This window comes from Lissotriton vulgaris, chromosome 3_1 (assembly GCF_964263255.1).
Source record: "Lissotriton vulgaris chromosome 3_1, aLisVul1.2, whole genome shotgun sequence".
Classification (NCBI taxonomy): domain Eukaryota; kingdom Metazoa; phylum Chordata; class Amphibia; order Caudata; family Salamandridae; genus Lissotriton; species Lissotriton vulgaris.
In genome coordinates, this window is record NC_141689.1 from 1,748,866,908 (window position 1) to 1,748,893,479 (window position 26,572).

At 44.5% G+C, this 26,572-nt stretch overlaps 1 protein-coding gene across 2 annotated transcripts in view; it reads left to right on the top strand.

The window, feature by feature from the left end:
• The window catches only part of LOC147728409 (uncharacterized), a 98,299-nt gene that overhangs the window by 62,822 nt on the left and 8,905 nt on the right, over nt 1–26,572 (top strand). For both annotated transcript variants that reach the window (XM_086963281.1, XM_086963282.1), the window contains exon 5: nt 7,893–7,994. In XM_086963281.1, the coding sequence (XP_086819407.1) occupies nt 7,893–7,994 (102 nt within the window). The remainder of the gene's footprint in view (nt 1–7,892; nt 7,995–26,572) is intronic.

A 26,572-nucleotide genomic window follows, 5' to 3' on the forward strand; every position in this document is an offset into this window, starting at 1 on the left:
GTCCAAAAAGTAGTGATTCAGAGAGTCACATAGGGCCTGGGTAGGGGGGAGGTTGGGGCTGGTCCTATCTGAGAAGGCCAGCTCATTGACGATATTGAAGATTTCTTTCGATTTGTTTTCAGACACTAAAATTTTGGCAGAGAAGTGAGCAGATTTTGCTTCTAAGATGGATTTTTTATATTCCTGTAGTAATGCTAGGTAGCGCGTTTTCTGTACAGGGCAATACTTCCTTCTCCACAGTCTCTCAGCTCGCCGGAGGGACAGCTTTTTTTCCTTTAAATGTTCATTAAACCACCGGTTTGCCTCCTTAGGTCTTTTGGTCGATATCCGGCGTAAAGGGGCTATTATGTTACATCCCTCCGTGAGCCAGGAGTCAATCGCGACAGCTTGTGAAGAGGATGGTAAGCCAGCCAGATCTGGGGAGGAATTTAGCAAAGAGGATGATAGGGCAACAAGATCGGTACGATTCCAACTTCGTGCCCAAGTGTTTTTTTGTGGCAGAGTCTTAGTGACAAGATTAATATGGAGGGAAAAAGAGATAATAGCATGGTCCGACCATGGACATGGGGACACTAGCAACGAGGAAATGGCATAATTAAGGGACCAGACTTGGTCAAGCACGTGGCCACGTACATGAGTTGGGACATTGATGTGGGAGGTAAAATTCATTGATTGCAGTGATTCAGTAAATTGCTTAGAAGCTGGACATTCAGATGGGTCATTGGGCCAGTAATTAAAATCCCCTAGTACTAAGACTGAGGCATGATTGACCGCCAATGTAGCCAGTAAATCCTGGAAAGCTGGTATAAACAAAGGAGTGGGCTGGGGCGGCCGATATGTTAGCAAGCAGATGAGCGGGGGAGAGAAGGTAGAAGAGCGGACCACTAGGTGCTCGGTGGAGTCAATGAGAGTAGAAGGGAGGAGCTGAAAGTTATACTCCGACCTGGCGATAACCGCCACACCACCCCCTTTCTTATCTGCCAAGCGATCGGCGCGCAGGGCCGCATACGATGGAGGAAGGGCAGCTAAGAGGGATGGGAGGGAGGACTCACAGAACCAGGTCTCGGTTAGACACAGTATGTCAGGCTTGTGGGAATCCAGTAGGACAAACAGGTCTTGGTGATGTTTCACCGCCGACCTGGTGTTGAGTAAGATGACAGACAGAGAGGAAGGGGAAGGAGAGAGGGAAAAGGGGAGCGGCGCCAGTGGGGGAGTGAGGCCAAGGGAAGAGATGGTGCTAGTAGTGGAAGACGCTAGTGGCCAGTTTCCTTGTAGGGTTTTGAGGCCCTCGGATGAATAAGAGATGAGAGGGGCATAATGCCCGGCCCCTAGCCCCGTCTGGCCGCGGACGGGCGCAGACGGGCTTGACTTAAGCGCGACTTCGGCGCGCATTCGTCGCGCCCGCTGCGCTCGTCCGCTGCGCGCACGAGGAAACGAGTAACCTTGAAGGCTTCCCATATAGTACTGAGACTCTGCACAGACCCCACATTTTCAGTGAAATAACTGTCTATAGCTTCACGCAGTCCCTCTCTAAATAAGGGATCTAACAGTTCTGTCGCTTGCAGGCGCCACTGAAAGTGGGAGGGTGTATAAGTGGGTATCGTCATAGTGAGCTGTACCGGGGAGTGGGAAGACAGGGTGCGAGGAAGGTGCACAACCCCAGTGATCCACGTGCTAACATATGCAGTAGTCAGCCAGTAGTCAATACGGGACCATGAATTGTGAGCATAAGAGTGGCATGTACCCTCCTGCACCCCTGGGTGCCTCAGTCTCCGAACATCCAGCAGGCCTAGAGTCTGCATACCAGTGTGAATTGCATGTGCGGCCTTCTTGGTGATCGGGTCTGAAGCAGTGCGGTGGTGAAGAGTAGGATCTAGTACCAGGTTAAACCCCCCACCCCACAAACAAGTGCAGTAGGTGGCAACTGATAAATTTTGTTCCATAACTCCACATAAAAATCTGGGTCATCTATATTTGGTCCATACACATTAACTATGGTAACCAGTTTACCAAACAGCTTTCCTTGGACGAGCACATAACGGCCATTCTCATCAATGTCCTCAAAAGTACTAACAAAGGGAACATTCTTTTTAATCAAGACCATAACCCCCGCGCATATGAGGAATAGGAGGAGGCAATTCGAGCACCTGGCCACCTGGTGGCTATGGAGGATGCTGCCGCCTTAGTGAGGTGCGTTTCCTGTAACAACGCCACCTGTATGTTATGGCGGTCAGGGTATGCCAACACCTGCCTGGTCTTCTTCGGATTATTGAGCCCCCTAACATTCCCAGTTATCCAGTCTACCCTCTGATTGTGGCATTGGTACTCATTGCAACAATAAACTGAATGTGTTTAGCATGTGATCTACGCATATCAATCATTTGCCAGCCCTGTATTCTGTTAATCAAGAGCAAGTCTCTGCACAACACCCCAACAAAACCCCCCACCCACCCCAGCATCCCAAACACATTGTGGAAGCCCACATAACTGAACAGCCAGATCGAACCCTACCCCCCCCCCCACCCCACAACAAGCAGCTAATCCACTCACTGTAACTAACTGCAGTTAAAAACCGTGCGGGGAGCACCCACATGAAAGACGCCATTTGCCCAAGAACCCCCTGGATGTAATAAGGGGGGGTCTGGGCACACAATGTGTTCTCTCTGCAAAGAACCTGCGATTATGAGACCCATATCAGGATGTCACAATGGTCCCCAGGCAGGTTATGGTATGGCGCGTCTCCTACCCCAACACCGTGGCAACAATATCATGTACATATACGAGCATTTATATCAAAATCAGTACCAACCCCCATTCTTATAATATATGGCCGTACATGGAAGGCAGTTTGAGTCAGTCAGTAGAGATGGAGATCACCACTCCCAGCGCACACCGCACCACGGCGTCCAACCTAGCCAAGCAATGAGGATAGCAATACACCCCAGCTTCCTCCGGCATCAACAAAGCGATGAAACCACACATAGATCGTTAACAGGGGTGACAAACTGGCTCCCTGTACCCCCACATCACCAGTTCAATCTGGGATGGTGTCTTGGCCATCAGTCTTCGTTGTCCACATTATCCTCATCCACTCTGGTTGATGCTTTATGTTCAAGTTGTTTGATGTAGTGCGCAGCTTCTTTTGGAGTTATACCAGTTTGGTTTTACCAATTGGAAAATCAGGAAATTAGGAACAAGGATATCATATGGACATGAACTGACATCAGACAGTAATAACTATATGTTAACAACGTGCACGGTACAAAAATATATATTTATTTTATTTGGTAATGATCTAAAATACATACGTTTATGTCTCCTATATATTTGACTGTCTATCGAGACGCCAGATGAGCAGACCCCACCATCGGAACACACACGGGACCCTTTAATCAGGGTTTCCAACTTTACTCAACACATTGATGGAAGTACCAGATAATTAGATCCCATTATCGGAAGACGCGGCGGACCCCCCGAACAGAAAAAACTCGAGTCTATTGCTTTTGGAACAACTACACTTATGGTCCCTGAAAACATCAAACAAAACAGAATAAGCCTTTATTGCACAGAGGCGCAGCAACTGTTAATCGTTCAGAAGACTATTTCCAATAGAATCCAGCGTCTCGTCCTTCAGTGTTTCTTTTCACCACTGCTGGCAACCCGTCCCAACCGGCCATTTGTTGACAACCATCCACCTCATATACAGTGAAGAACCTCTCTATGAAGCCATAAAAGCGCTACTGCAATAAACCTCAATAATATACTAGAGGACACTGCAGCCGCAGTTTTTGGTACACTTGGAAAATTCATCATGGCTTCCTGATGAAGGCTAATAGCCGAAACGCAGGTAGTAATCTTTAGCCATGTTTTTAGATTAAAATGGTAGTTGGATAAATACCCAAAACAAAGTCTCCGTACAATCAATTGTAATGCAATGTACTGTAACCTAAAAAGAACAAACCTGTACAACATTATGTATATGTAGATTATATATCACAAATATATTGGAGACATAAACGTATGTATTTTAGATCATTACCAAATAAAATAAATATATATTTTTGTACCGTGCACGTTGTTAACATATAGTTATTACTGTCTGATATCAGTTCATGTACATATGATATCCTTGTTCCTAATTTCCTGTTTTTCCAATCGATTTATCTATCCCGAATTAGGAACTGTAGTCGGGGATACCCCCTTTTTCTTACACACAGTTTGGTTTTACCCTCATGCTGGATTCGGAGCTACGCAGGGTAAAGCATGGCGTATTGTATCTTTAGGGCTTGTAGTCGTTTTTTAACCGCTTCCGCGCTCAGAGAATTCTGCTCGCATGCTCAGATTTTCAAAATCCCATGTTTCATGACGAGCTGGGCTCGGCATCAGCGTGCGAGGAGGCTACGCCATGACGAGCCCAGCTCGTCATGAGCCTGGAAGGGGTTAACTGATTGGAACTCGCCTGTTGTACCGCTGTCGTGAAGTCCGGGAATAGTTGTATCTCCATCCCTTGGTATTTATTGGTGCCTACCTCCCTTGCCATTCGAAGTGCCTCATCACAATCTCAATAGTTAAGAAGGCTGGCAATGATTGGATGAGGGGTGGCCCCTGGGACAGGTCATGGCGCCAAGGCTCTATCGCCCGTTCAACCACCAGAATGTTGGAGAAGTTCTCTGCACCAAACAAGGTTTTGTGCATATCCTCTATATATAGTTCCATCTTCCCAACATTGATGGACTCCGAGACCCAAGAATGTGCGGATTATTGCGTCGGGACCTAGCTTCTAAGTCCTCATTCTTCGCATTTATCACTGATAGCAGCTTCTCCATTTGTGCACAGGATTTGGCAGTGCTGCTCTCTTTGTCTTCAGTGCTCGAGATGCGTTGTTCAGCCTCAGCCAAGCGTACTCCATGTTTGTCCAGCTTGGACGCCATGCTGTCCATGCGAAGGTTTAGATTGTCAATTTTGCCATCAATAGTTTGCAAGCTCTGCTGCATGGACAGCAGCATGTGCTCCAGCTTGCCAGTGCCACCAGCCTCCATTTCTGTCTCCGTGTCTGAGGTGGCTTGTGATTTCGTTTTTTATGGCGTTTTGACTCAAAAGAGAGCTTAGGCTGCACCTGCCTATCAGGTTTTCCCATTGCAACAACAAGGCTGCACAGCACTTCAGTTCGTAGCCGGCTCCGGGGTTCAGATCGGCAGCAGACAGAGATTAAAAAAAATAAAAACAACCCGAGTGTCTGCAAGGCGTGCGCAGCAAAGGCCAACAGCTCCCTGATCGAACACCCCAGCCAGCAACCGGGGAGGCTATCACCAATATCTGCAGAACACTGTAATGACGAACACATCGGGAGCGCAAAAGGAGCAAAGCTGAACACCAACGTACCCCTGCAGCCTTTTAAATCAAAGCGGACACTGAAGTGCACAGCCAAATGTATTTTGATCCGCAGTACTATGCTCAGGGAACAGTCTCTGACATTAACCGCCGTGAAAGTTCTAAAATGGCGGGCTCTGAGGGCGCCAAACTGAGTCACGGGGTAGCAGCAGGAAAGGCACTCACCGGCGCAGGCCGCGATGTCGTTAGGCAACCCAGGCAGTAAGGAGTATCACACTTATACTGATGAGGAGACAAAAAGAAACAGTATCCACGAGGCGCACACTGTAAAAATGTTAAGAGCCCCCTAAACGGGGAGGTTATCACCAGTGTCTGCAAAGCGCTGTAATGCTGCATATAGGGGGAGATCAAAGGTAGCAAAACTGAACACAAATTAGCCCCGTCAGGCTTGTAAGTCAAAGCGGACACTGAAGCGCACAGCCAAATGCATTCCGATCCGCCTCAGTATTGTGCAGTGTGCGCTGACAGCAGCCACTCCGATCAGGGAACAGTCTCTGCCATTAACCGCCGTGGAAGATCTGAAATGGCGGGTGGTGAAGGGCTCCAAACTGAGTCGCGGGGATGGCAGGGGAAGGCGCTCTCCGTGCAGGCCGTGATGTCGCCAAGCAGCGCACGCACCCGCAATGGCAGACCAGGCAGTCCGTGTCATGAGCCACAGTGGAAGCTCCAAGGTGGCGGGCGATGAGGGTGCCAAACTGCGGCGCGGGGGGGTATTAGCGGGAAGGCGCACACCGGTGCAGGCTTTGATGTTGTCAGGCGGGGCATTCACCCAAAGCGGCAGCCCAGGCAGTCCATGCGCACGGGCCCCGAACACACTCCCCGCTCTCCCCGGGGCCTCCAGAGTCCACAGCGCCGGATCCCAGACTCTCCCCCCAGGCAGCACATGCCGTCTCCTGGTTTCTGTTCGCGCCAGCGGCGCTCCACCTGCTTCTCACAGAAGATCGTATGGCTGCTCCGGTCTCACCGCTCCTGATTCCACAGCTCAGCCACTCACATACCGTTTGGAGTGGAGCAGATCATCCCGGCGGGTGGGCACCTAATTCACAGGGCCCGGGTCGCCATCTTCTACAGGCAGCATGGGTCCACGTTGATTAGCAGGTCAGTGCTCAGAACGCTCACCTATGCACATTAGAAGGGTATCAACCTGTTGCCCACAGATAGGGGTATCAGAGCTGCCACATTGCATCAGAAGAGTCCACAGAGAAAGGCAGGATATAAGTCGGATTTTGGCCCTGACCAGTAGAGCTGCACTACTGTGCGGCCATCTTGCTTCGGGCGCTCTAGCGCCCCACCCCAACATAGAATATGTCCTAAAACTTGGCTATCTAGATAGCTATACTGCTTTCCCTGCAACTAGTGAGACAACCTGTGCCTGACCCCTTCTACAATAGGGATGCTATTGATAATAAAAAAATATGGCACATCACACAGCTCACTCTATGGGATCCTTAGTTCTTTTGCGATATTGAGACTTAAGATAGAAAGAACCAGTTTGAGAAGCTATTAATATACCCTTCCAGCCCACTGCCAAAGGCTATACCGGTTGTTAAAGGCCCTGAACCGGAGTTATAGGCCCAGACCCACTGAGGGTGGAATGTTCTAAATTAAAAAGGGAGAAACAGAAAGACAAACTTTAGAAGGTTGAGGCAGAAAGCTTATACCTACGATTATAAGCCCAGAGCTACTTCATTGTCTTCAATGGAGCTCTCAACATTGCAGTGATCTAATCCAAGCTATTAAACCAAGTCATGATAAGGATATTTGAGACCAATTCTTCCCACATCTAGACCTGAGCCGCTGGGCGTAGACATGAAAGCACCTCTCCTTTTTTTCGGATTTACAGGTCCATATAAGACACGCACCACAGTAAGCTGGGTGCTCGGCTTTGGGCACACAATGATGCAATTCAATCACACTCAATTTTTCTGCTGATATTACTGATATTTTTAGTTCTGGAATAGACATAGCTGTAGCTGTATTGTCAGCCTAGTGTAATCAGAAAAATCCAGAAATAAAAGATGGATACTTATATGCATACATAGAGAGGCCTATGGTAAGTCCTCTTCATCCACTGATCTTTTCAGTTGTCTTTCACATTTTGCTTTAGGTGGAGGCATGTTTATTTTTTGTAAGATGTGCTTGCAGTAAAAATAAATAAAGTTAGCCATTACACCAGCTTTCTAATGCTAGACCTATCGGTGTTTCCAATGCTTGTTTTTCTTTTGTCTGCACCCATTTTTCTTGTACTCCATTTATATTTTGCTGTTTTTTTGTTGCATTTGATGATTCACCTTTCCCTATGTACCTCTCTTTTCAAATAAGCGTTTCTGCTTGCTAGGAACTGTTTCTTATTGTGTTATTCATGTAATCGTGTTCTGCGATATTATCTATTTCAATTACTCTGGCAGCACACTGGCATAACGAATACAAAATAGACAAACAAATAAATGTATACTCTGATGATCTAATTCATTCATCACCACATCTTTTTCAATATTTAGGAATAATTCTGTGGACGACAATCTGCTTACTCACCTGCAAGCTGAAGATGATACATGGCGACACCTAAACCAAGATATGCAAGATCAAACTTACCTTCACAGGTACACAGTGTTTCATGACAATTCCTCGCAGTTATATTAAATAGTACACATACTCAGAAAACAAAACCAGATAAAGTTGCATGCTCTTTTTTCATACTAGTATTTGTTGTACATTACATGGTGTGAGACAATGGATGTTGGCTGAAAGACGATTTGAATATGTTTATGGTTTAAATAGCATCTTAGCAATAAAGGCACCTTTCTTGGGATACAACCAAAATATTGTTTCAAAAATATCAGAGGCACAGATATCGTGTTGAAAATGTTATGATGTCAGAAATATGGGACAGAATATAGAAGTTAAGAATGATTTTTTCTAAAGTCTTTTACATAATTTCTAAAAATATACTTCTGCATAATACACTTTTTTTTATTATTTGAGCTTTATGAGATTTTGCCTTATGTATTTTTATTATTTTAATATTAAGTTTGCTCCATTCTTTTTTTAGTCAGTTTTTTTCTGATTTGGTAATGTATTGTAAAGTTTATTTGGTTTATGTGAATTCCTTTCGCTCGGTTGCTGGGTTACTAAGAAAATAGGGTGGGAAGTTTTTTACAATATTTATTTTTTAATTGAATAGATTTATTTATGAGTTTTAATTTGTTAAATAGAAAATGTATTATGTACATATTATTTTAGTTATTTAACAGATAATTAAAAAATATGGTGTTTTCTTATTTGGTAATGTGTTATTTACAATATTGATAGTTTTAATTTAAAACCATATTTTGGATATTGATTAATTATATCAGTTTTATTGTTTTTGTATAATAATTCATTTTATGCTGTCATTATTTTTGTGGATTGTGCGTGTCTTGATAGTGAAAGTTAAAACTACCTCCAGGGTACCTTGATCTTTATTTTATGGTCACTCGGGCAGGATTAAAAGTTTAAAATTTAGTGGACGTGAATAAAACAATGGTCTCGCTCGTCTCTTATAATTTTGGGAAAAGAGAAAATAAGTGATGTGGTCTACATGTTTGAGCCACACGTGAGAATTAAAGTCGCTTTCTTCAGGACCCTTGGCTCATAGTAAGCTCTGCGCTCACGTGAAACTATGCTCACACGCTACGGTGAGTGTAGGTAAGTGACTGTTTAACCGTCAATGTTTTGTACTTCGCACATGAGAATTTGCCCTATCAAAGATACTGGAGGGAGGAGGGGTCTATGGTCAAATTTACATCAAGGTCTGCCGTCTGCTTTGGAACCTATTCATTCCTCTCTCGGGATCTCAGTAGTTTCACGAGACAAACCCCTAAAAAAAGCAAAAAACGACTAGCTCCGCTGTAAACAGGCATTGAAGCACACCTGGGAGGCATTCGGCCTTCTAGGTGGGAACCCAATGATGAAGCATGCCACCAACAAGGTTGGTGGGTGAGGGTTCTTCTAAAAAACCAAATGGTTTGCCTGACAAGGAGGCTATCTTTTAACTGACCTCTGTTGTTGTGCGGGTTTTTCTAGAGTGTAACTCTTTGCTCGTTCTTTTTGACTGATCCAAGTCAATTTTTTAATCTTATTTTTGAAAAAAAAATGTTTTTGTTTTAATATAAATTATTTTTGCATTTTTTGTAGTATCATTTTTTAATAGATGTTTTTATATAATCGTGTTATTGTGAACATATAAATGTTTAAATTTGGTGTTTGCTACTAAATTTCATTTTTTAAGCTTTTTTTTACATATTTACTTGAATTTTTGTATTTGATAGCAATTTAATGAACTGCTCATTGAAGTCCAGTAATGCAGTAGAGTGAACCACTCATAATTAAAATTGCTCATCTTGAAAAGACGATACAAAAGGGGATGATGGACGGAGCGTTTGAGCAAATAAAACACTCACCCCCAGTCAACTGATCTGGGTTTAATCCATCACCATTCTTTAGCTCACTCAGCCACCCCAGTTCAGACATGGCCATATGCAAATCAGTCTGACCCTGTGCCTCATGGGAACAGTCCAGCCCGAACTGCCAAGTCATGACTTCCCTGGACTGGAAAAAAGCATCCTGGGACCGGTTTCGGATTCATAATCCTCATCAGCCAGGCTATCTTGAATCAATGGCCAAGTGAGCAAGGGACTCACGTCTGAGCATACCCTGCCAACTTATGGAGAACAAAGCAATACAAAAGGGGAAGATGGACGGAGCGTTTGAGCAAATCAAACACTCACCCCCAGTCAACTGATCTGGGTTTAATCCATCACCATTCTTTAGCTCACTCAGCCACCCCAGTGCAGACATGGCCAAATGCAAATCAGTCTGACCCTGTGCCTCATGGGAACAGTCCAGCCCGAACTGCCAAGCCATGTCTTCCCTGGACCAGAAACAAGCATCCTGGGACCGGTTTCGGATGCATAATCCTGATCAGCCAGGCTATCTTGAATCCAGTGGCCAAATGAGCAAGGGACTCATGTCTGAGCATACCCTGCCAACTTAGGGCGAACAAAGCGATACAAAAGAGGGTGATCGGCGGAGCGTTTGAGCAAATCAAACACTCACCCCCAGTCAACTGATCTGGGTTTAATCCATCACCATTCTTTAGCTCACTCAGCCACCCCAGTTCAGATATGGCCATATGCAAATTAGTGTTACCCTGTGCCTCATGGGAACAGTCCAGCCCGAACTGCCAAGCCATGTCTTCCCTGGACCGGAAACAAGCATCCTGGGACCGGTTTCAGATTCATAATCCTCATCGGCCAGGCTATCTTGAATCCAGTGGCCAAGTGAGCAAGGGACTCACGTCTGAGCATACCCTGCCAACTTAGGGCGAACAAAGCGATACAAAAGGGGATGATGGACGGAGCGTTTGAGCAAATCAAACACTCACCCCCAGTCAACTGATCTGGGTTTAATCCATCACCATTCTTTAGCTCACTCAGCCACCCCAATTCAGACATGGCCATATGCAAATCAGTCTGACCCTGTGCCTCATGGGAACAGTCCAGCCCTAACTGCCAAGCCATGTCTTCCCTGGACCGGAAACAAGCATCCTGGGACCGGTTTCGGATTCATAATCCTCATCAGCCAGGCTATCCTGAATCCAGTGGCCAAGTGAGCAAGGGACTCACATCTGAGCATACCCTGCCAACTTAGGGCGAACAAAGCGATACAAAAGGGGATGATGGACGGAGCGTTTGAGTAAATCAAACACTCACCCCCAGTCAACTGATCTGGGTTTAATCCATCACCATTCTTTAGCTCACTCAGCCACCCTAGTTCAGACATGGCCATATGCAAATCAGTCTGACCCTGTGCCTCATGGGAACAGTCCAGCCCGAACTGCCAAGCCATGTCTTCCCTGGACCGGAAACAAGCATCCTGGGACCGGCTTCAGATTCATAATCCTCATCATCCAGGCTATCTTGAATTCAGGGGCCAAGTGAGCAAGGGACTCACGTCTTAGCATACCCTACCAAATTAGGGCGAATAAAGCGATACAAAAGGGGATGATGGATGGAGCGTTTGAGCAAATCAAACACTCACCCCCAGTCAACAGATCTGGGTTTAATCCATCACCATTCTTTAGCTCACTCCACCACCCTAGTTCAGACATGGCCATATGCAAATCAGTCTGACCCTGTGCCTCATGGGAACAGTCCAGCCCAAACTGCCAAGCCATGTCTTCCCTGGACCGGAAACAAGCATCCTGGGACCAGTTTCGGGTTCATAACCCTCATCAGCCAGGCTATCTTGAATCCAGTGGCAAAGTGAGCAAGGAACCCACATCTGGGCATACCCTGCCAACTTAGGGCGAACAAAGCGATACCAAAGGGGATGATGGATGGACTGGACTGTTTCCATGAGGCACAGGGTCAAGACTGATTTGCATATGGCTGGGTTCAAAGTGGAATGGCATGGTGAGCAAAAAAAACAATGAATTTTGTCCCAGATCTCTGTACTGGGGTGAATGTATGACATTGTTCTGCATTCTATCCATCAACTGTTGTTTTTGCATTAACAAGTACATCAGCACTCACAACATAACATCCGGAACATCCCAATCGGCTTGGAGTTCGGCCACAGCTGATTTACTAAAACATATTCCACATCTTCACCCCCAGGCCACTCTGTCCTACCAATCCTCCCTTATTTCAAGTCCTTCATACAAGGGCTTCTAAGTCAGATAAATGCTGCCCCTCCCTTCTGTGTCTTTGCTGGGTTATACACTCCTCTTGCCCCACTCTCAACCCACATTTGCATTCCATCCTCCCCAAATCTTGTCAAATTTCCTTTGGTGCCCACGCCTTTTATAGATTTCCTTTTCCATTAGTGTACAACATTCCATTCCAAGCTCCCAGTCCCTTTGTCTAGGGAGGACCCCGGAGCCCCATTTCTGAACAATATTCTTTTTTGCCACCATAGAACCCAAATTCACCTTCAACTTCTTCTGATAGCAGGAGTGTTCCACTGGTCCACATATTCCAAGAAGCGTGAATCGCGGCTGCATCTCCAGGTGCAGCCCCATTTCCCCCATCAGGGATTTCCCAACATCCTCATGTAGATCTCCTATGTCATGTTCCCATGTAGCCCCTAGTCTACAGAGAAGGGATTTTGTGTTCCTCATCAGTGTCCCATGTGTCACAGAGATTAACTTGCTTTCAACACTCCCTTCTAGGAGTCTACATTCCAGGGGGAGCCTTTTGTGTATCCTCCGCTAATGATATACATGCCTGAAGTGCATGTCTTAACTGATCCTTAGTGCAACCGTTGCAATTCTGTCATTTGATATTCCTGCTTCAGGAAGGTAAAAGGAACCACCCAGTTGCATCCCACACCTCTGCCAGCATGGAAATTCCAATAGTATTCCATCCCTGAAATCCCTTGAATGCCATGATGGGTAGCAACCTGGAGCCCACCCACAATGGAGTCTTTGGGGTGAACCTGCTGCCCCATCCCATCTCCCTGGTAAAGCTCCTCCAAATGTCTACCACCATTCTTGTCACTGGACTTGCCTTGGGCAACAGCATACCCCATACAACAAGTGTAGGTAGCTCCAACCCCCATTCCTAGCCTGTCTTGTTAAAACGGAGGATTCGCCCTATCTGCATATGCCTAATCATTGACAATGCTCACTTGTGCCACTTCATAGTACTTCCACGCATTTGATGGGGAAATACACCCTCAAATCTGGATCTCTGAAGGACCCTCGGGGCTATATGTGGCTGTACACCCTCCCAGAGTAGCATCCATACTAATGCGTCCACCTTCGTATTGGTGCATCTGGGATCTTATAAGGGCTGTTCTGGAGGGCGTGCAGAAACCTGGGATGCACCATCCTTCTAAACATTGCTGCCTTTTCCAGTAAAGAGAGCTGCAGCGACAGCCAGTGTTTCACATTCTGCTCCAGGCATTTTAACAGATTAGCAAGATTTGCTGCATAATATTAATCCAGACAGGTAGTAACCCAGATTCCCAAATCTTTCAATTGTCCTGTCTCTAAGCACAGTGGCATTACCAGTGGCCCCTTCTGATTCCATTCTCCCAGCGGAAAAAAAGATATAAAACAGTTAATGTCAAAGCCCGAGTGCATCCCAAATATACGGAAGATGTCCTGCAGTCTGTCTAGCATGGGGCTCACATTCGTGAGATACAACAAAATATCATCAGCATACAGTGATATGCATTCCGTTTTTACAGCTTTGCGAAAGGCAAGCAGGTTCTCGATGCCACGAATGGCAACCGGAAGAGAATTCCAAAGCCTAGGTCCCAGCACCCGAAAAGAGCGTCCACCCATACGGCAGAGCCTGCTTTTAGGAATGGTTGCAAGATGTTGACCAAGGGAGCGTAAACTACGTTGTGGAACGTAGAAAGTCATAAGAGGGCGTAAAATGGCCGGGCTCTGAAGTTTAAGAATTTTAAAAGCCAGACAGAGCGTCTTAAATTTGATGCGGGATTCCATGGGGAGCCAGTGCAGTTTTTTGATCGTAGCTCTGGCAGAGCATCTTCGGGGAAGGCCTACCAGGGTCCTAGCAGCCGAGTTCTGGACTCTCTGAAAGCGGGCTACTTCCGTTTTGTTGGCACCTAACAGAAGGACACCCCCATATATGAGTGTCCACCCGCACCCATTGCACCAAAACGTCTAAGGTGAGGGCAAACAGCGTCGGCGAGAGCGGACATCCCTGACGTGTGTCTCTCTATCTCTCCCACGAGGTATGGCCATTTACCTGCACTCTGGCTATGGGCCAATTATAGAGCAGCTTGATCTACCGGATGTATCTAGGGCCAAACCCCATCTTCTCAAGCACACCAAAGCGGTACACCGAGTTGAGGACCTTATTCGAATCTGACAAGGTAACCCCCACTGCCGCCGGCTATATTATTATAAAGACGTCTCATATTCAGTCTAGTTGAGTGGCTAGATATTAACCCATTTTGGTCTGGGTGTATCAGCTCTAACGCCAACGATCTAAGCCTGGTCGCTAATTGTTTGGCAAGGATCTTGATGTCAGTGTTCAGCAATGATATGGGCCGTTAGGACTCACATCTATCCCTGGGCTTCCTTGCCTCTGGGATAAGTACCATGGTCGCCAACATCTTGTTATCCAGCAGCTCCCCCTCCTGGAACGCTTTTACACAAGCTTCATACAACGGGATCACTGTATGCTTCTGCAGTTTTCGCAACAGTTTGCCCAGGAACCCATTCGGTCATAGGGCTTTCTTGGGTTGCATTTGGCCTATGGCAGAGGAAACTTCTTATAATGAAATGTCGGCCTCTAAATCTCTTGCCTGTTCCCTGCCCCATCGTCTCATAGGTCAGTCATTAATGAATTTCAGCACTTCAGGGCCCACAAGTAAGTATTGTAAAAGGCATCAAAATAGCTAGTGAATCCCTTGGCTATCTCCCCACTGCATCTCATTGCATCTCTGAGACCACACATAGCCAAATTTTCGCTTTCATTTCCCCCAATCCATGCTAATAGGTTGCCTGACTTGTTCCCCCTTCATATATCTTTTTCTGTTTCACAAGATATGATGTTTTGGCCTCAGAATTAGCCATTGCTTGAAGCGCTGCTCTCTTTAAATCCTTGGCTTCCTTGCCATGAGGAGATGGGGCCTCAGCATAGTCCATCTCTAACTGAGCCAGCCCTCCCTCCAAGGTTGTCAATCTAGCCAGTCTCTCCTGTCTATTGCCTATTTCCCTAGCAGCCGTGACCTGTGGAGGGAGTTCCGTGGGGCAGACAGGCGGGGTGGGGGAGAGCCAGGGTGGAGGGTGGTATACACCGGAATATGGATGATTGCAGGTAATTAAACAATTAAATTAATAAAACTAATTTCGTAGCGCGCCCTGTATTGCAAAATGTGATGCAGGGCGCGCTACGAAATTCGTTTTAATAATTTAATTGTTTACTTACCTGCAATCATCCATATACCACCCCCCACCCCCCACCCTGCCCCTTCCCTGCCCCGCCAGCCTGCCCCACGGAACTCTCTCCACGGGCCGCAGCTGTTCCCTAGTAATAATGACTTCCCAGATTGTGGCCTTATAAGCGTCAAACAGGTTTTTTTTTCCTCAGAGTAATGTTTAGATGCCTTGTCTAGGCATTTGACCTCCTGTACATTAGATAAGTACTACATCTCCATTTTCCACATCCACCTGGGTCCCTGAATGTGAGTGGACATCATCACTTTCAGTGGCCAGTGATCGTTGATTCCATGTGCCAAATAAGCAGCCTCGCTAATGGAGTGAGACACTTATAATAAGCATTTGAAACGGCTCTGTTCCACTTGTTTTTTGTGCCTTTCTGCCCTCTGTTCCACTCGTTTTTCCCTCGTTTTTTGTGCCTTTCTGCCCCCTGTTCCACTCGTTTTTCCCCTGTTCTTTGTGCCTTTCTGTCCTCTGTTCCACTAATTTGTCCCTCGTTTTTTGTGCCTTTCTGCCCTCTGTGCACTCGTTTTTCCCTTGTTTTTGTGCCCTCCTGCCCTCTATTCCACTTGTTTTTTGTAGCTTTCTGTCATCTGTGCCACTCGTTTTTCCTTTGTTTTTTGTGCCTTTCTGCCCTATGTTCCAAGCGTTTTTCCCTCGTGTTTATGTGCCCTTCTGCCTTCTGTGGCACTCGTTTTTTCCTTGTTTTTGTGCCCCTTTTGCCTTCTGTTCCACTTGTTTCCCCAGCCGCTGTGCCCCCTGCGGCCCGCACCCCCGACTGCCCACTGCTCATTCGCTGCCCCTGCCTCCCGATTGTATTGTTGTGGTCTCGCCGCCCTTGCGCCACCATTCACAGTTCTTGTGTGCTGTGAAGACATATGGGCACTTCATTTTTCACTACGACGACAGGCACTCGAGTCCTGCGAACGCCCTGGGAATGTCTCACGGACCCCTGGGAGTCCGCGGACCACATTTTGGGAAACGCTGCTCTAATGGGTTTAGAGAATTTTGAACTCAAACCAAGGTGTTTAATGACCACCATATCTTCAATTGCAACTTTGGTACTTTCAACAGCTTTCCTTAAATCAATGAGAGACTTCCTGGCTACTGCCTTTTCAACTTCTCTCTTACATCATAAATCTGTGGTCTCATCTTTACCAGACATACACTCCAACTCTCGCACCCAGGATGGTTCGATTAGTGTGCATGGAGTTCTGCCCCTGAACAAAACAAAAGGAGATTTGCCAGTGGTACTATAAAGGTCAATTTGCACATATGCACTTTCGTAAGACCCTCCTTTTTCCAATCAAGTCCACAACCTTTGGCCAACGAAATTACCTCTTTTAAAACACGGTTAAACCATTCAGCCATACCATTGGTTTCTTTGTGATATAGAGAGCATTTTTTTGCTTAATGCCACATTTATTTTAAAACTCTTCCATCTCTTGCAAAACCAACTGAACTTCATTGTCTGTTAAAATGGTATTGGGATAACTATCCCTAGCCATGAGGTTCTCTAAAAAATCAATCACATTCTTTGTCTCTATACTACTGGTAAAGTAGACTTCAGGTCATCTCGAAAGTATATTTATGGCAACAATAACAAACAATTGCTGCCCCTTACCATGAACAGGACCTAGTATATCTAAAGCTATTTCCTTCCATGGCCCACTCTGGAGTTCTCTTACTGTCATGGGTTGTACTCTCACCATCTTGAATTTCTCACACATGGCACACTCCACGCAATCTCTCACAAGCCTCTCTGTTGTGGTTACTGTCCCTTTAATGGAACCTCACCAGCTCTGCCTTCTTGACACTATTATTATGAGAATGTTATGTTTCCTCCTGATGAGTCAGTTGCTGTGTTCTCCTGTTGATGGTTGTACTATTAAAGCTCCTTCTACAACTTAACCTGCTTCAGAGCTTTTATCACTGGCGACGAGGGTCAAGGCTTGATTGGGGACAAGCATTTTCAACCATCAACTCCCCTACCATTGGAATTTCGTTTTGGACTTGGATTTATCTTAATTTTTGGATTTTGGGACTACTTTGAGTTCTCAATGCTCATTTTGGACTTGGTTCTATCACCTAGGATGCCTAACTATTAAGCCCCTTCTTGGATTTACTTTTGTTACCTTTTTTCTGAATTCAATTGAAATTTTTGTAAGACTGCAACTGCATATGACTTTGGCTGACTGCTCCACCTTTCAAACGCCTTGCCTTACATTTGATATTGCACAGTTTCTGAGACATTGCCTTCAACTTCGACGAAAAACGGACAATTTAGAGAGAATCGGATTTTCCTCTGTCTGCTCATTCCACCGTTGTTTGTTGTGCTCTGAATCTCACTTTTATTGGACTACTCTGGAACCAATTCTACATTTATAGGCTTTGCAGTGCCTTCTTGCTGTCAACGAAAAACGTGATGAATTCATCTTAAACAGGTACTGCCATTAATAATGCCTTTTTCTGGAGGCTTACCGTTACCTGTTGTCGTTTGAATTGCCGATGTCATCGCGTGTGCCAGCTTCGCGCCTATCATTGCGCGAGTTCCTCGTTCTTTTCCTCGCTCCAGCAGCACCAGGTGAGCGTGTGCATCAGGTGAGCGTGTGCCTGCACCACCTGAACGTGTGCTTCGTCGCTCCGTCACCTTGAAGTGAGCGTGCACCATTCCTACACTCCGGCAGCATCATTTGGATCTTGTTTACCTGCCGTCTGACGACTGACGTCCTACGCATGACGTCATCACGCAACGGCCATTTTGGATTTCCTTGGCAACCACGCCGATGCGCACGGCAGCGCATTTTGTTTACATTTACAACGGATTTGACTACGCCGATGCGCACGGCAGCGCATTTTGTCTTTTAATCATCAAATTACCACGCTGATGCGCACAGCAGCCTGATACACTCTAGTAAACTTTGTTTTTGCCTACTTTTATTATTGATGCGTATAACAGTATATTCTTTACTGTATTTTTGCTGTTAGCAGTTGTGAAGTATTACGTTTTATTTACTCATCATTCGCTACTTAGGTATTGTATTCAGTTTTCAAACTTTGAATTGTTCTTACATATTTCATCTAGTTCATTATTTATTTTATTTTTTTTCTCCTCAAGATTTACAAAGATTTCCTGTATTTTGGTCTATTTTGATTATGGCTACTACTTCCAGCATTTCACAGCCACCTCCTTTTCTTTCAGAGGAGGGTGAACCCATTCTTCCTTGGAAGAGATGGAGGAACTTGTTTGATTCATATTTGGTTGCCATTGGGGGGAGAAATTTTCAGCAGTCAGAAAACAAGCTATCTTATTACACAATTTGGGTGTGGAGGGCAGACATACGTATGACAGTATGGACACTATACCTATAGGTGGGGCTGATGGTGAACCTGCAGATATTTTCGAAATGTCTATGACTATGTTAGAACAATATTTTGGTCCAAGGATAAATGTTGTTTTAGAACGACATAGATTTTTTACACGTGTTCAAGGTCCTCGTGAACGTGTTGGAACATATGTTGCTGCTTTGAAAACTCTTTCACGCACATGTGATTTTGGTGATCTTTCTGAATCTCTTGTTAGAGATCAACTTGTTCGATGCACGAACAGTTCTAGGGTGCAAGAAAAATTATTGTCAAAAAATCCTTCATTGAAAGAGGCATTAGCTATTGTAGAGGGTGTGGAAAACACCTCTACATGGGTCAAAGAAATTAGGAAGAATAAAGAAGATGAGAGTCAAACTGTTAGTGATAATAAAAAGAAAACTCCTGACTCGGTACATATGTTAGAAGAAGATGAATTCACTGAATGTCATGAGGAAGTAGCTAAAGTTAGTGTTGGACCCAAGAGTAAACCTTCTCAAAAGAATTCATCTTTCCCAAAAAATTCTTTTGAAACTCGTCCTTCTTCCTCCAACGAATCCAATATTTCCAAAGAACGTGATTCTCGTCAAACAACGTTCTTTCACCAATCAAAAAATGCGTTGTTTTAGATGTGGCAGTTTCTTTCATACTTCCAATTTTCCTCAATGTTTTGCTGAGGACAGCATTTGTAATAATTGTGGTATCAAAGGGCATTATGCACGTGTGTGCAGGTCTGGAAAAAAGAGAGGAACCAACAAACCTGCTTCTGATATTATACGTACTGTGGTTGTTTCCAGTGTTAGTGAAGGCATAGTTGACGTAGAGCGCATTTTCATGCCATTTTGTGATATCGGGGTTGACAAGTTTGTATTCAAACTTATGGCTGACTCTGGATCTCCTTTTACCTTAATTGGGAACAAAATATGGGATGAAGTGGTTGGTTTAGAGAATGTTAAACTCCTACCTTCTGATATCTCTCCTTTGAGTTATACTAAATCAAAGATAGAGATACTAGGTTATACTGTAGCTAACATTTCTTTCAGAGGTAGATGTATTTCTGGTAAGGTTTATGTTGCTGTTAGAGGCGACAATCTTCTTGGATGGCGACATCAACATGACTTAGGGATTATCCTTGATCCAGGAGCTGAAGATCCAAAAGACCAAGTCATGTTAAAGGAAGATTTTCTTGCTGCGTTTCTTCCTGTTTCTACTTCTTCTCAAGTAAATTTGGTGTCTGGATATGAGAAATATTTTGCTGATTACCCAAAAGTTTTCGCAGATACCTTGGGGTGTCTAAAGGGTTTTGAGCACAGAATTATCCTCAAGAAATCTGCCAAACCATGTGTGCACAAGGTTAGAAAAGTACCTAACATGATGCTTGAGCCACTTAAGGGCGAAATTGAAAGATTGCTGAATTTAGGGGTGATTGAAGAAATCGAATCATCTGAATGGTTGAGTCCAGTGGTTCTAGCACCCAAGGATGGTGGAAAGTCAATTAGGATGTGTGTGGACTTGCGCGGATTGAATGAATGGATCTGGGTATATCGACAGCCATTGCCCAACATAGCTGAGAGCATTAGTATCTTGAAAGGTGCGAAGGTGTTTAGTGTACTCGATCTCTCTTCAGCTTACCACCAAATCGTATTACATAAAGATTGCAGACATTTAACATCTTTTGTCACACCATTGGGTGCTTATCAGTTTTTGCGAATGCCATTTGGTTTAGCTTCGGCTGCTGCGTGTTTTCATAGAGTAATGAAGATGGTCTTGGGTTGTCTTTCAAATGTCATGTTCTTTCAGGACGATATTTTGATATATGGAGTGGATGAGGGTGAACATGACAAGGTACTAAGATCTGTTTTGAGCAAGTTAGATGAGAGTGGACTTACTGTAAAGAAAGAAAAGTGTCGCATTGGTTTAAAATCGGTTACATATTTGGGACATGTTATTTCTGGGAATGGAATTCAGCCCAAATTGGAGTTAGCTTAGAGCATTGTAGGAGCACCGACTCCTGTGGATAAAGATCAGGTCAAGTCATTTTTAGGCATGGCGGAATTTTATTCCAAGTTTGTCAAAGGTTTTGCCAGTCTTGTCGAACCCATTAGGTCCCTCTTAAAGAAGGGTGTACATTTTTCTTGGTCTGCTGACTGTGAAAGGGCTTTTGAGTTGGTAAAAAAGGAAATTGGTAAAATGCCTACTCTGGGTCATTTTAACTCGAAACTCAAAACTATTCTCACAACTGACGCCAGCCTTAAGGGTTTAGGTGCTGTGCTATCTCAAGTTGTGAATGGTGTAGAGGTTGTTGTTGCTTTCGCTTCTAGAGCCTTAAGAGAAGCTGAGATTAATTATTCTTGTATTGAGAGAGAAGCGTTAGCAGTATTTTGGTCAGTCCTTCACTTTAAATTTTATTTGTGGGGGATTCCCTTTATTGTAAAATCTGATCATCGTCGCCTGGTACAAATCTTTTCATGTCATCAAAGTGATCATATGACGCCTAGTATGAAAAGATGGAGTGAAGGGCTGCAAGAATTCAACTTTAAAGTACAGTACATTCCTGGGTCGAACAATAAACCTGCTGATTGTGATGCTAAGATGCATGTCAAACTTAGGAAATGGAATGTGGGTGATGTTGTTCTGGTGAAAAAATCCAAGTGTGGTCATAAAGGTGTTTCAAATTTCACTGGTCCTTTCACCATTGTTATCATCAAGAAAAATGTTGTCACTTTAGACAATGGTTGCACTTGGAATATGTCTAAATTGGCCAAGTGCGATGCTGTTAAGTTCTATTCTAATAGCAGTTCCAATTCCTCCTGCAATCCTAGTGCTACTCCTTCTCCTTGTTATCAAAGAAATGCTTCTGGGAGGACTTCACACCTTCCTCGGAAATTCGATGATTATGTAATGTCTTAAACTTTATTTTTTCCTGTTTTTGATCTTATGGAGTATTTTGCTTATTCTTTTCTGTTTAATTTATTGGAAAGGGGATGTGTTGTGGTTACTGTCCCTTTAATGGAACCTCACCAGCTCTGCCTTCTTGACATCATTATGAGAATGTTATGTTTCCTCCTGATAAGTCAGTTGCTGTGTTCTCCTGTTGATGGTTGTACTATTAAAGCTCCTTCTACAACTTAACCTGCTTCAGAGCTTTTATCACTCTCTTTACCTGAAAATCCATGCCTGGCCACCAATATGAAGCACACAGCCTTTCTTTTGTCTTGGACATTCCGAAATGTGAAAGATGAGACAATTCAACAAGTGCGCAGATTAAGCGGAGGCATCAACCTTGTGCCTCTAAACAAAAGTTCACTAGACATACTCAATTCATCTTTCACTCTCCAAACTTTTCTTGCTTCCTCCGAAGCTTGTCTTTTGGAGTGCCATCCTTTATAAACCAGGATAAAACTTCAGTTAACACAGGATCCGAGGACAATTCACTACGCCACACATCCACAGAACTAATCTCCTCATTTACCAAGCATATACGAGTATCATCATCATATTCATCATCGCATGCCTCACCCTCAAAGCTCACCAACCTGGACAGGGTGTCAGCATGCCATTTTCCACACCCGGTATGTATCCTATTTCAAATTCAAATTCCTGTAACGCAATGTCACGGGGTCCCTCTCTGCCCTGGCTCGGGCAAAGATCTTAACTCATATCCCTTTCCGCCCTGCGCACAGGATCCCTACGCCCCCTTTAATGCTGCGTGGGCTTTCCCTGAACTCGGAGCTTCGGCGGTGACGTCATCGTTCTTCAACCAATCAGAAGCAAGGGAGGAGGTCATAGCGGTCTACCCGGAAGGTGGTAGCGCGTCAATGGAAGCCGGATCGAGAGTAGAAGTCGACCAGTGTTCCAACCGAGCTGCCCAGGAGGGACGAGGACGAAGACTCGAGAGACGCTCCACCGACAGAATCCGGAACGCCAGGAGGCCACCGAGGACACGAGTCGCCCCGCCACACTTCACTGGGAGAAGTGTGGCTACAAAAGGTACGGGACCGGATCAGGGGTCTCGTCTTTTCATGGGGAGGAAGCGGGTAGGGGTGGTTGAGGGAGGTCACGGGACGAGGGGTGTGTGGCTGTTCTAGTTTTACACCGACTGTCGACCCCGAGCACCCACCTCGAAGCCTATTGCTATACTACTTTGGTGAAAGTCCCTGGTGATCCCTCACTCCCCGCCCCCCACTGTCAGACCTAGAATACAGGAGACAATCGTAACCCTGGGTCTTGTTCTTTTCTTTTCTTCTACGTCCTCTGGGAGCTCTCCTAAGGACCCCTGAAGCTAAGGCGGTATTGACAACATCAAGATACGAACCTTAAAGGGCTCCCTCATCAGTTCTCAAGATCTGCGAATACCACTTTTTTTACTAAATGTCTCTCATGACTGTTGTACTCCTGAAATAAAGAAGTACCGCTTAAACACAGCAGTGGACCCGTGCCTCCTACTTCAAGTAACCCCCCCGCTCTTCCCCACGTCACACGCAACAACCCACTTGGTAATCCTGCCAGAGACAGAATCAATCGCTTTCTTAGAAAATATTTCACATAAAGGCTTGTGGTTTATTCTAATATTTAATTTGTTACCCCACAAAAATTTCTTGGATTTCGTAATGGCCCAGAATATGGCCAAAGCCTCACGCTCAATAACCGAGTAACAACACGCAAACATAATAGTTAACATCCCTTCATCACTCTGCTGTTGAAGAACAGCCCCTAACCCTTTGAGGCAAGCATCTGTGGTAATATTAAACACTTTTAGGGGATCAAAACTCTTAAGACATGAGCATCATTCCACACAAATTCAACACCTTTCTTGAGAAGGACTCTCATGTTGGGACTCAGTTCCGCAAAATTCTCTATAAATTTGTTGTAATATCCTATCACACATACGAATGATAGTGTCTACCAAGTGAGATTTAGGTAAAATTCCATCAGGGGAGATGGTAAGTCCTAAGTAATTGATGGTAGAGAGGGCGAACTGACACTTCGCAGCCTTAATCGTCAAGTTCGCCACATCCAATTTTCCAAGTACCATGTCCATGCGATTCCCATGTTTTTTCTCATTCTTACCAAACACCAATATATCATCTTGATATAAACATACCCCTTTGTAGCCCTTGATGGCTCTCTCCATCACCCGTTGGAAAACACATGCCGCTGACACAAGGCCAAATGACATCCTTATAAATGTGAAGGTGCCAAAAGGTGTTACAAAGGTGGTGTCTCTTTTAATTGAATCTGGTGATAAGCCGACGTGAGATCGATAGTACTGAATACTTTGGCACCATCCAACAAAACTAGCAACTCCAAAACATTAGGGAGCAGATAATGATCCACTATCACATTTTTGTTGAGTTGCTTCAAGTCTGAACAGAGGTGAAGACTTCCATTAGACATGCAAGCAGCAACGACTGGAGCCACCCACTCTGTATCTTCCACTTCTTCAATTAAACCTCCTTCCATGAGTTTTTTTAGTTTTTACAGCATCTTATGATTAATTGCCAAAGGTACATTTCTAACTTTACAGCTTTAAGGCCGGGCTCCAGCACGCACACGTATTTCATGTTGAAAATTTTTCAGACATCCTAAACCTTCCCTGAAAACATTAGGAAACTTCTGTTTAATGTGACCAACGGTGACACTGTTAGAAAAAGGGCAAGATTGAGCCATAGGTGCTTTTTCTTCCAGCAGAATCGAAGTATTACTACCCAGATACGTTTTAGACTTAACCTAAGGACTTTCAACTTGGACAACAATTTGTACACAAACAAAATCTTCTTCCCCAACATCCTCAGTATCAATGCATTTAACTTTAGAAGAGGATGACAAAACTCTTGTCTTACAAACAATTGCAAGATCCCCCTTCTTTTTGCACTTGGTACATATATTTTTTTTAAAAAGCCGGACAATTTTTATCGTTTGCCAAATGTCCAAGTTTACCACACCTGTAACACCTTCTCATGATGGATTTGTATTTTGTTTCACCTCCTTCAACCTTCCCCACAGGTTTCTTAGTATCAGTCTTAATTACTTGTACCACAGTTTGTTTATCTTTCTTAATAATTTTGACACACTTCAAAGAGTGTTCAAATCTTTTTGCAACTTGTAAAACCTTATCAGGAGAAAGTTAATCTCGCATCCATAACTATTCCCTAACTCCTTCAATATTACATCCCACCATAAATTGATCTCTAATCCTCTGGTCCACAAGATTAGCAAATTTACAAGATGAGGCAAGTTTTCTCAGGTGAGTAGCATACATTTCAACTGTCTCTCCTTCATCTTTTAGCCTCTTCACAAAATGGTACCTTTCCAATATCGTGCTGACTTTGTGGAGAAAATGCTTGTCCAACTTTTTAATGCATATGTCATATTCATTAAGCCCTTGACCCTCAGATTCATTCAACTCAGGGAGTTGGTCATATACTTCTTGTGCCTCAGACCCCAAACAGTATAGAAGGAGTGAAGACCTTCGCACATCACTAAGTGATGTTCCACAAACCTTTGCATAACGCTCGAAGACCTTCTTCCATTTTTGCCATTTTATAGGAGGCTCGCCAGGTGATACCAAGAAAAATGGAGGAGCTGTGACATTCTGCATTATGAAAGATGAGAAAAAGTGTGCAAAATAATTTAAATAAACCTAACCCAAACCAGAAATATACTAATATGCAATCAGATAATCACTCTTCTTGAAAGTGTGCCTGCCACTGTGATGATTCGCAAAATGACTCAAAATAACAGTAAAGGCGATGCTTAAGTGTGCCTGTTACTGTGATGATACTCAAAATAACAGTATAGGTTGTTCTTAAGTGTGCCTGTTACAGTACTGACACTCAAAAGAGCTCAAAATAAAAGTACAAGCGGTGCTTAAGTGTGCCTGTCACTGCAAGGTAATCTTAGATGACTCTCCACATAGCTCAAATTAACTGTACAGGCGATGCTTAAGCATGCCTGCCACTGCAAAATGTTGATAAGTGCATTGAGTGCACATCACAGGAATAAACCACCAGAGATCTCCAATTTGTGTGTATATCACAGCAGTGACACGCAGTGTAATAGATGAAGCAGTCAGGATCTTCCTTCAGAAACTGTTGAGACTTGTCAGTGACAACAAACTCAATATGCCGCCAAGCACAAAGCCTCATGTCAAGAAGACAGTGGCCAAACTCAATATGGCCGTCACGTAAAGCCAAGAAGCGTGAGAAGCGTGAGCAGCGTGGCAACGTCACTCCATGACAACCTTATGCAGCGTGCGTTGTTAAAGACCACAATCACAGAAGAGAAATGTGACAGATTCTTCAAGCGGTAATCATTCGGGACATGCGCTGAGAACACGTGCTGAGGGCACGCGCTGAAAGAGCACGAAGAAAAGAACTTTGAAGCTAAGTTCAAATCTTGTTTGAAATATTCTTTATGCTTCTACCTTCCCAAACATCACACGCACAGCACAGAGCCCCAGAACAGCCTGCGACTTGTAGCAAACCAGCTCAAAGACATAGCTGCGAAGGATGTAAATGAGGAAAAGTCAGTTAACAGTACCAACAGTGTCTGTAAGTTTCAAAGCAGAGTCTGTAAAATCACGCCGATACAAGACAGGACTCACACGTAAAATTACAGTCAAAACAAGCAACTCTGCAGTACCTTAAAAGCACTGAGTTTCACGTTGAGCAGACAACAAGAGGTGTGTCAGAAGAGCATCCAAGTCAATTAAAAATAAATACTCACGACCTGTAGTCCTATGTTGAGTATAAAAGAATCTTGCTGTTGAGATCTTCCTTCAGAAACTGTTGAGACTTGTCATCCTGCCAACTATGCCAGTGAAAGATCAAGTATAACAATAAGCAGATGCCACAC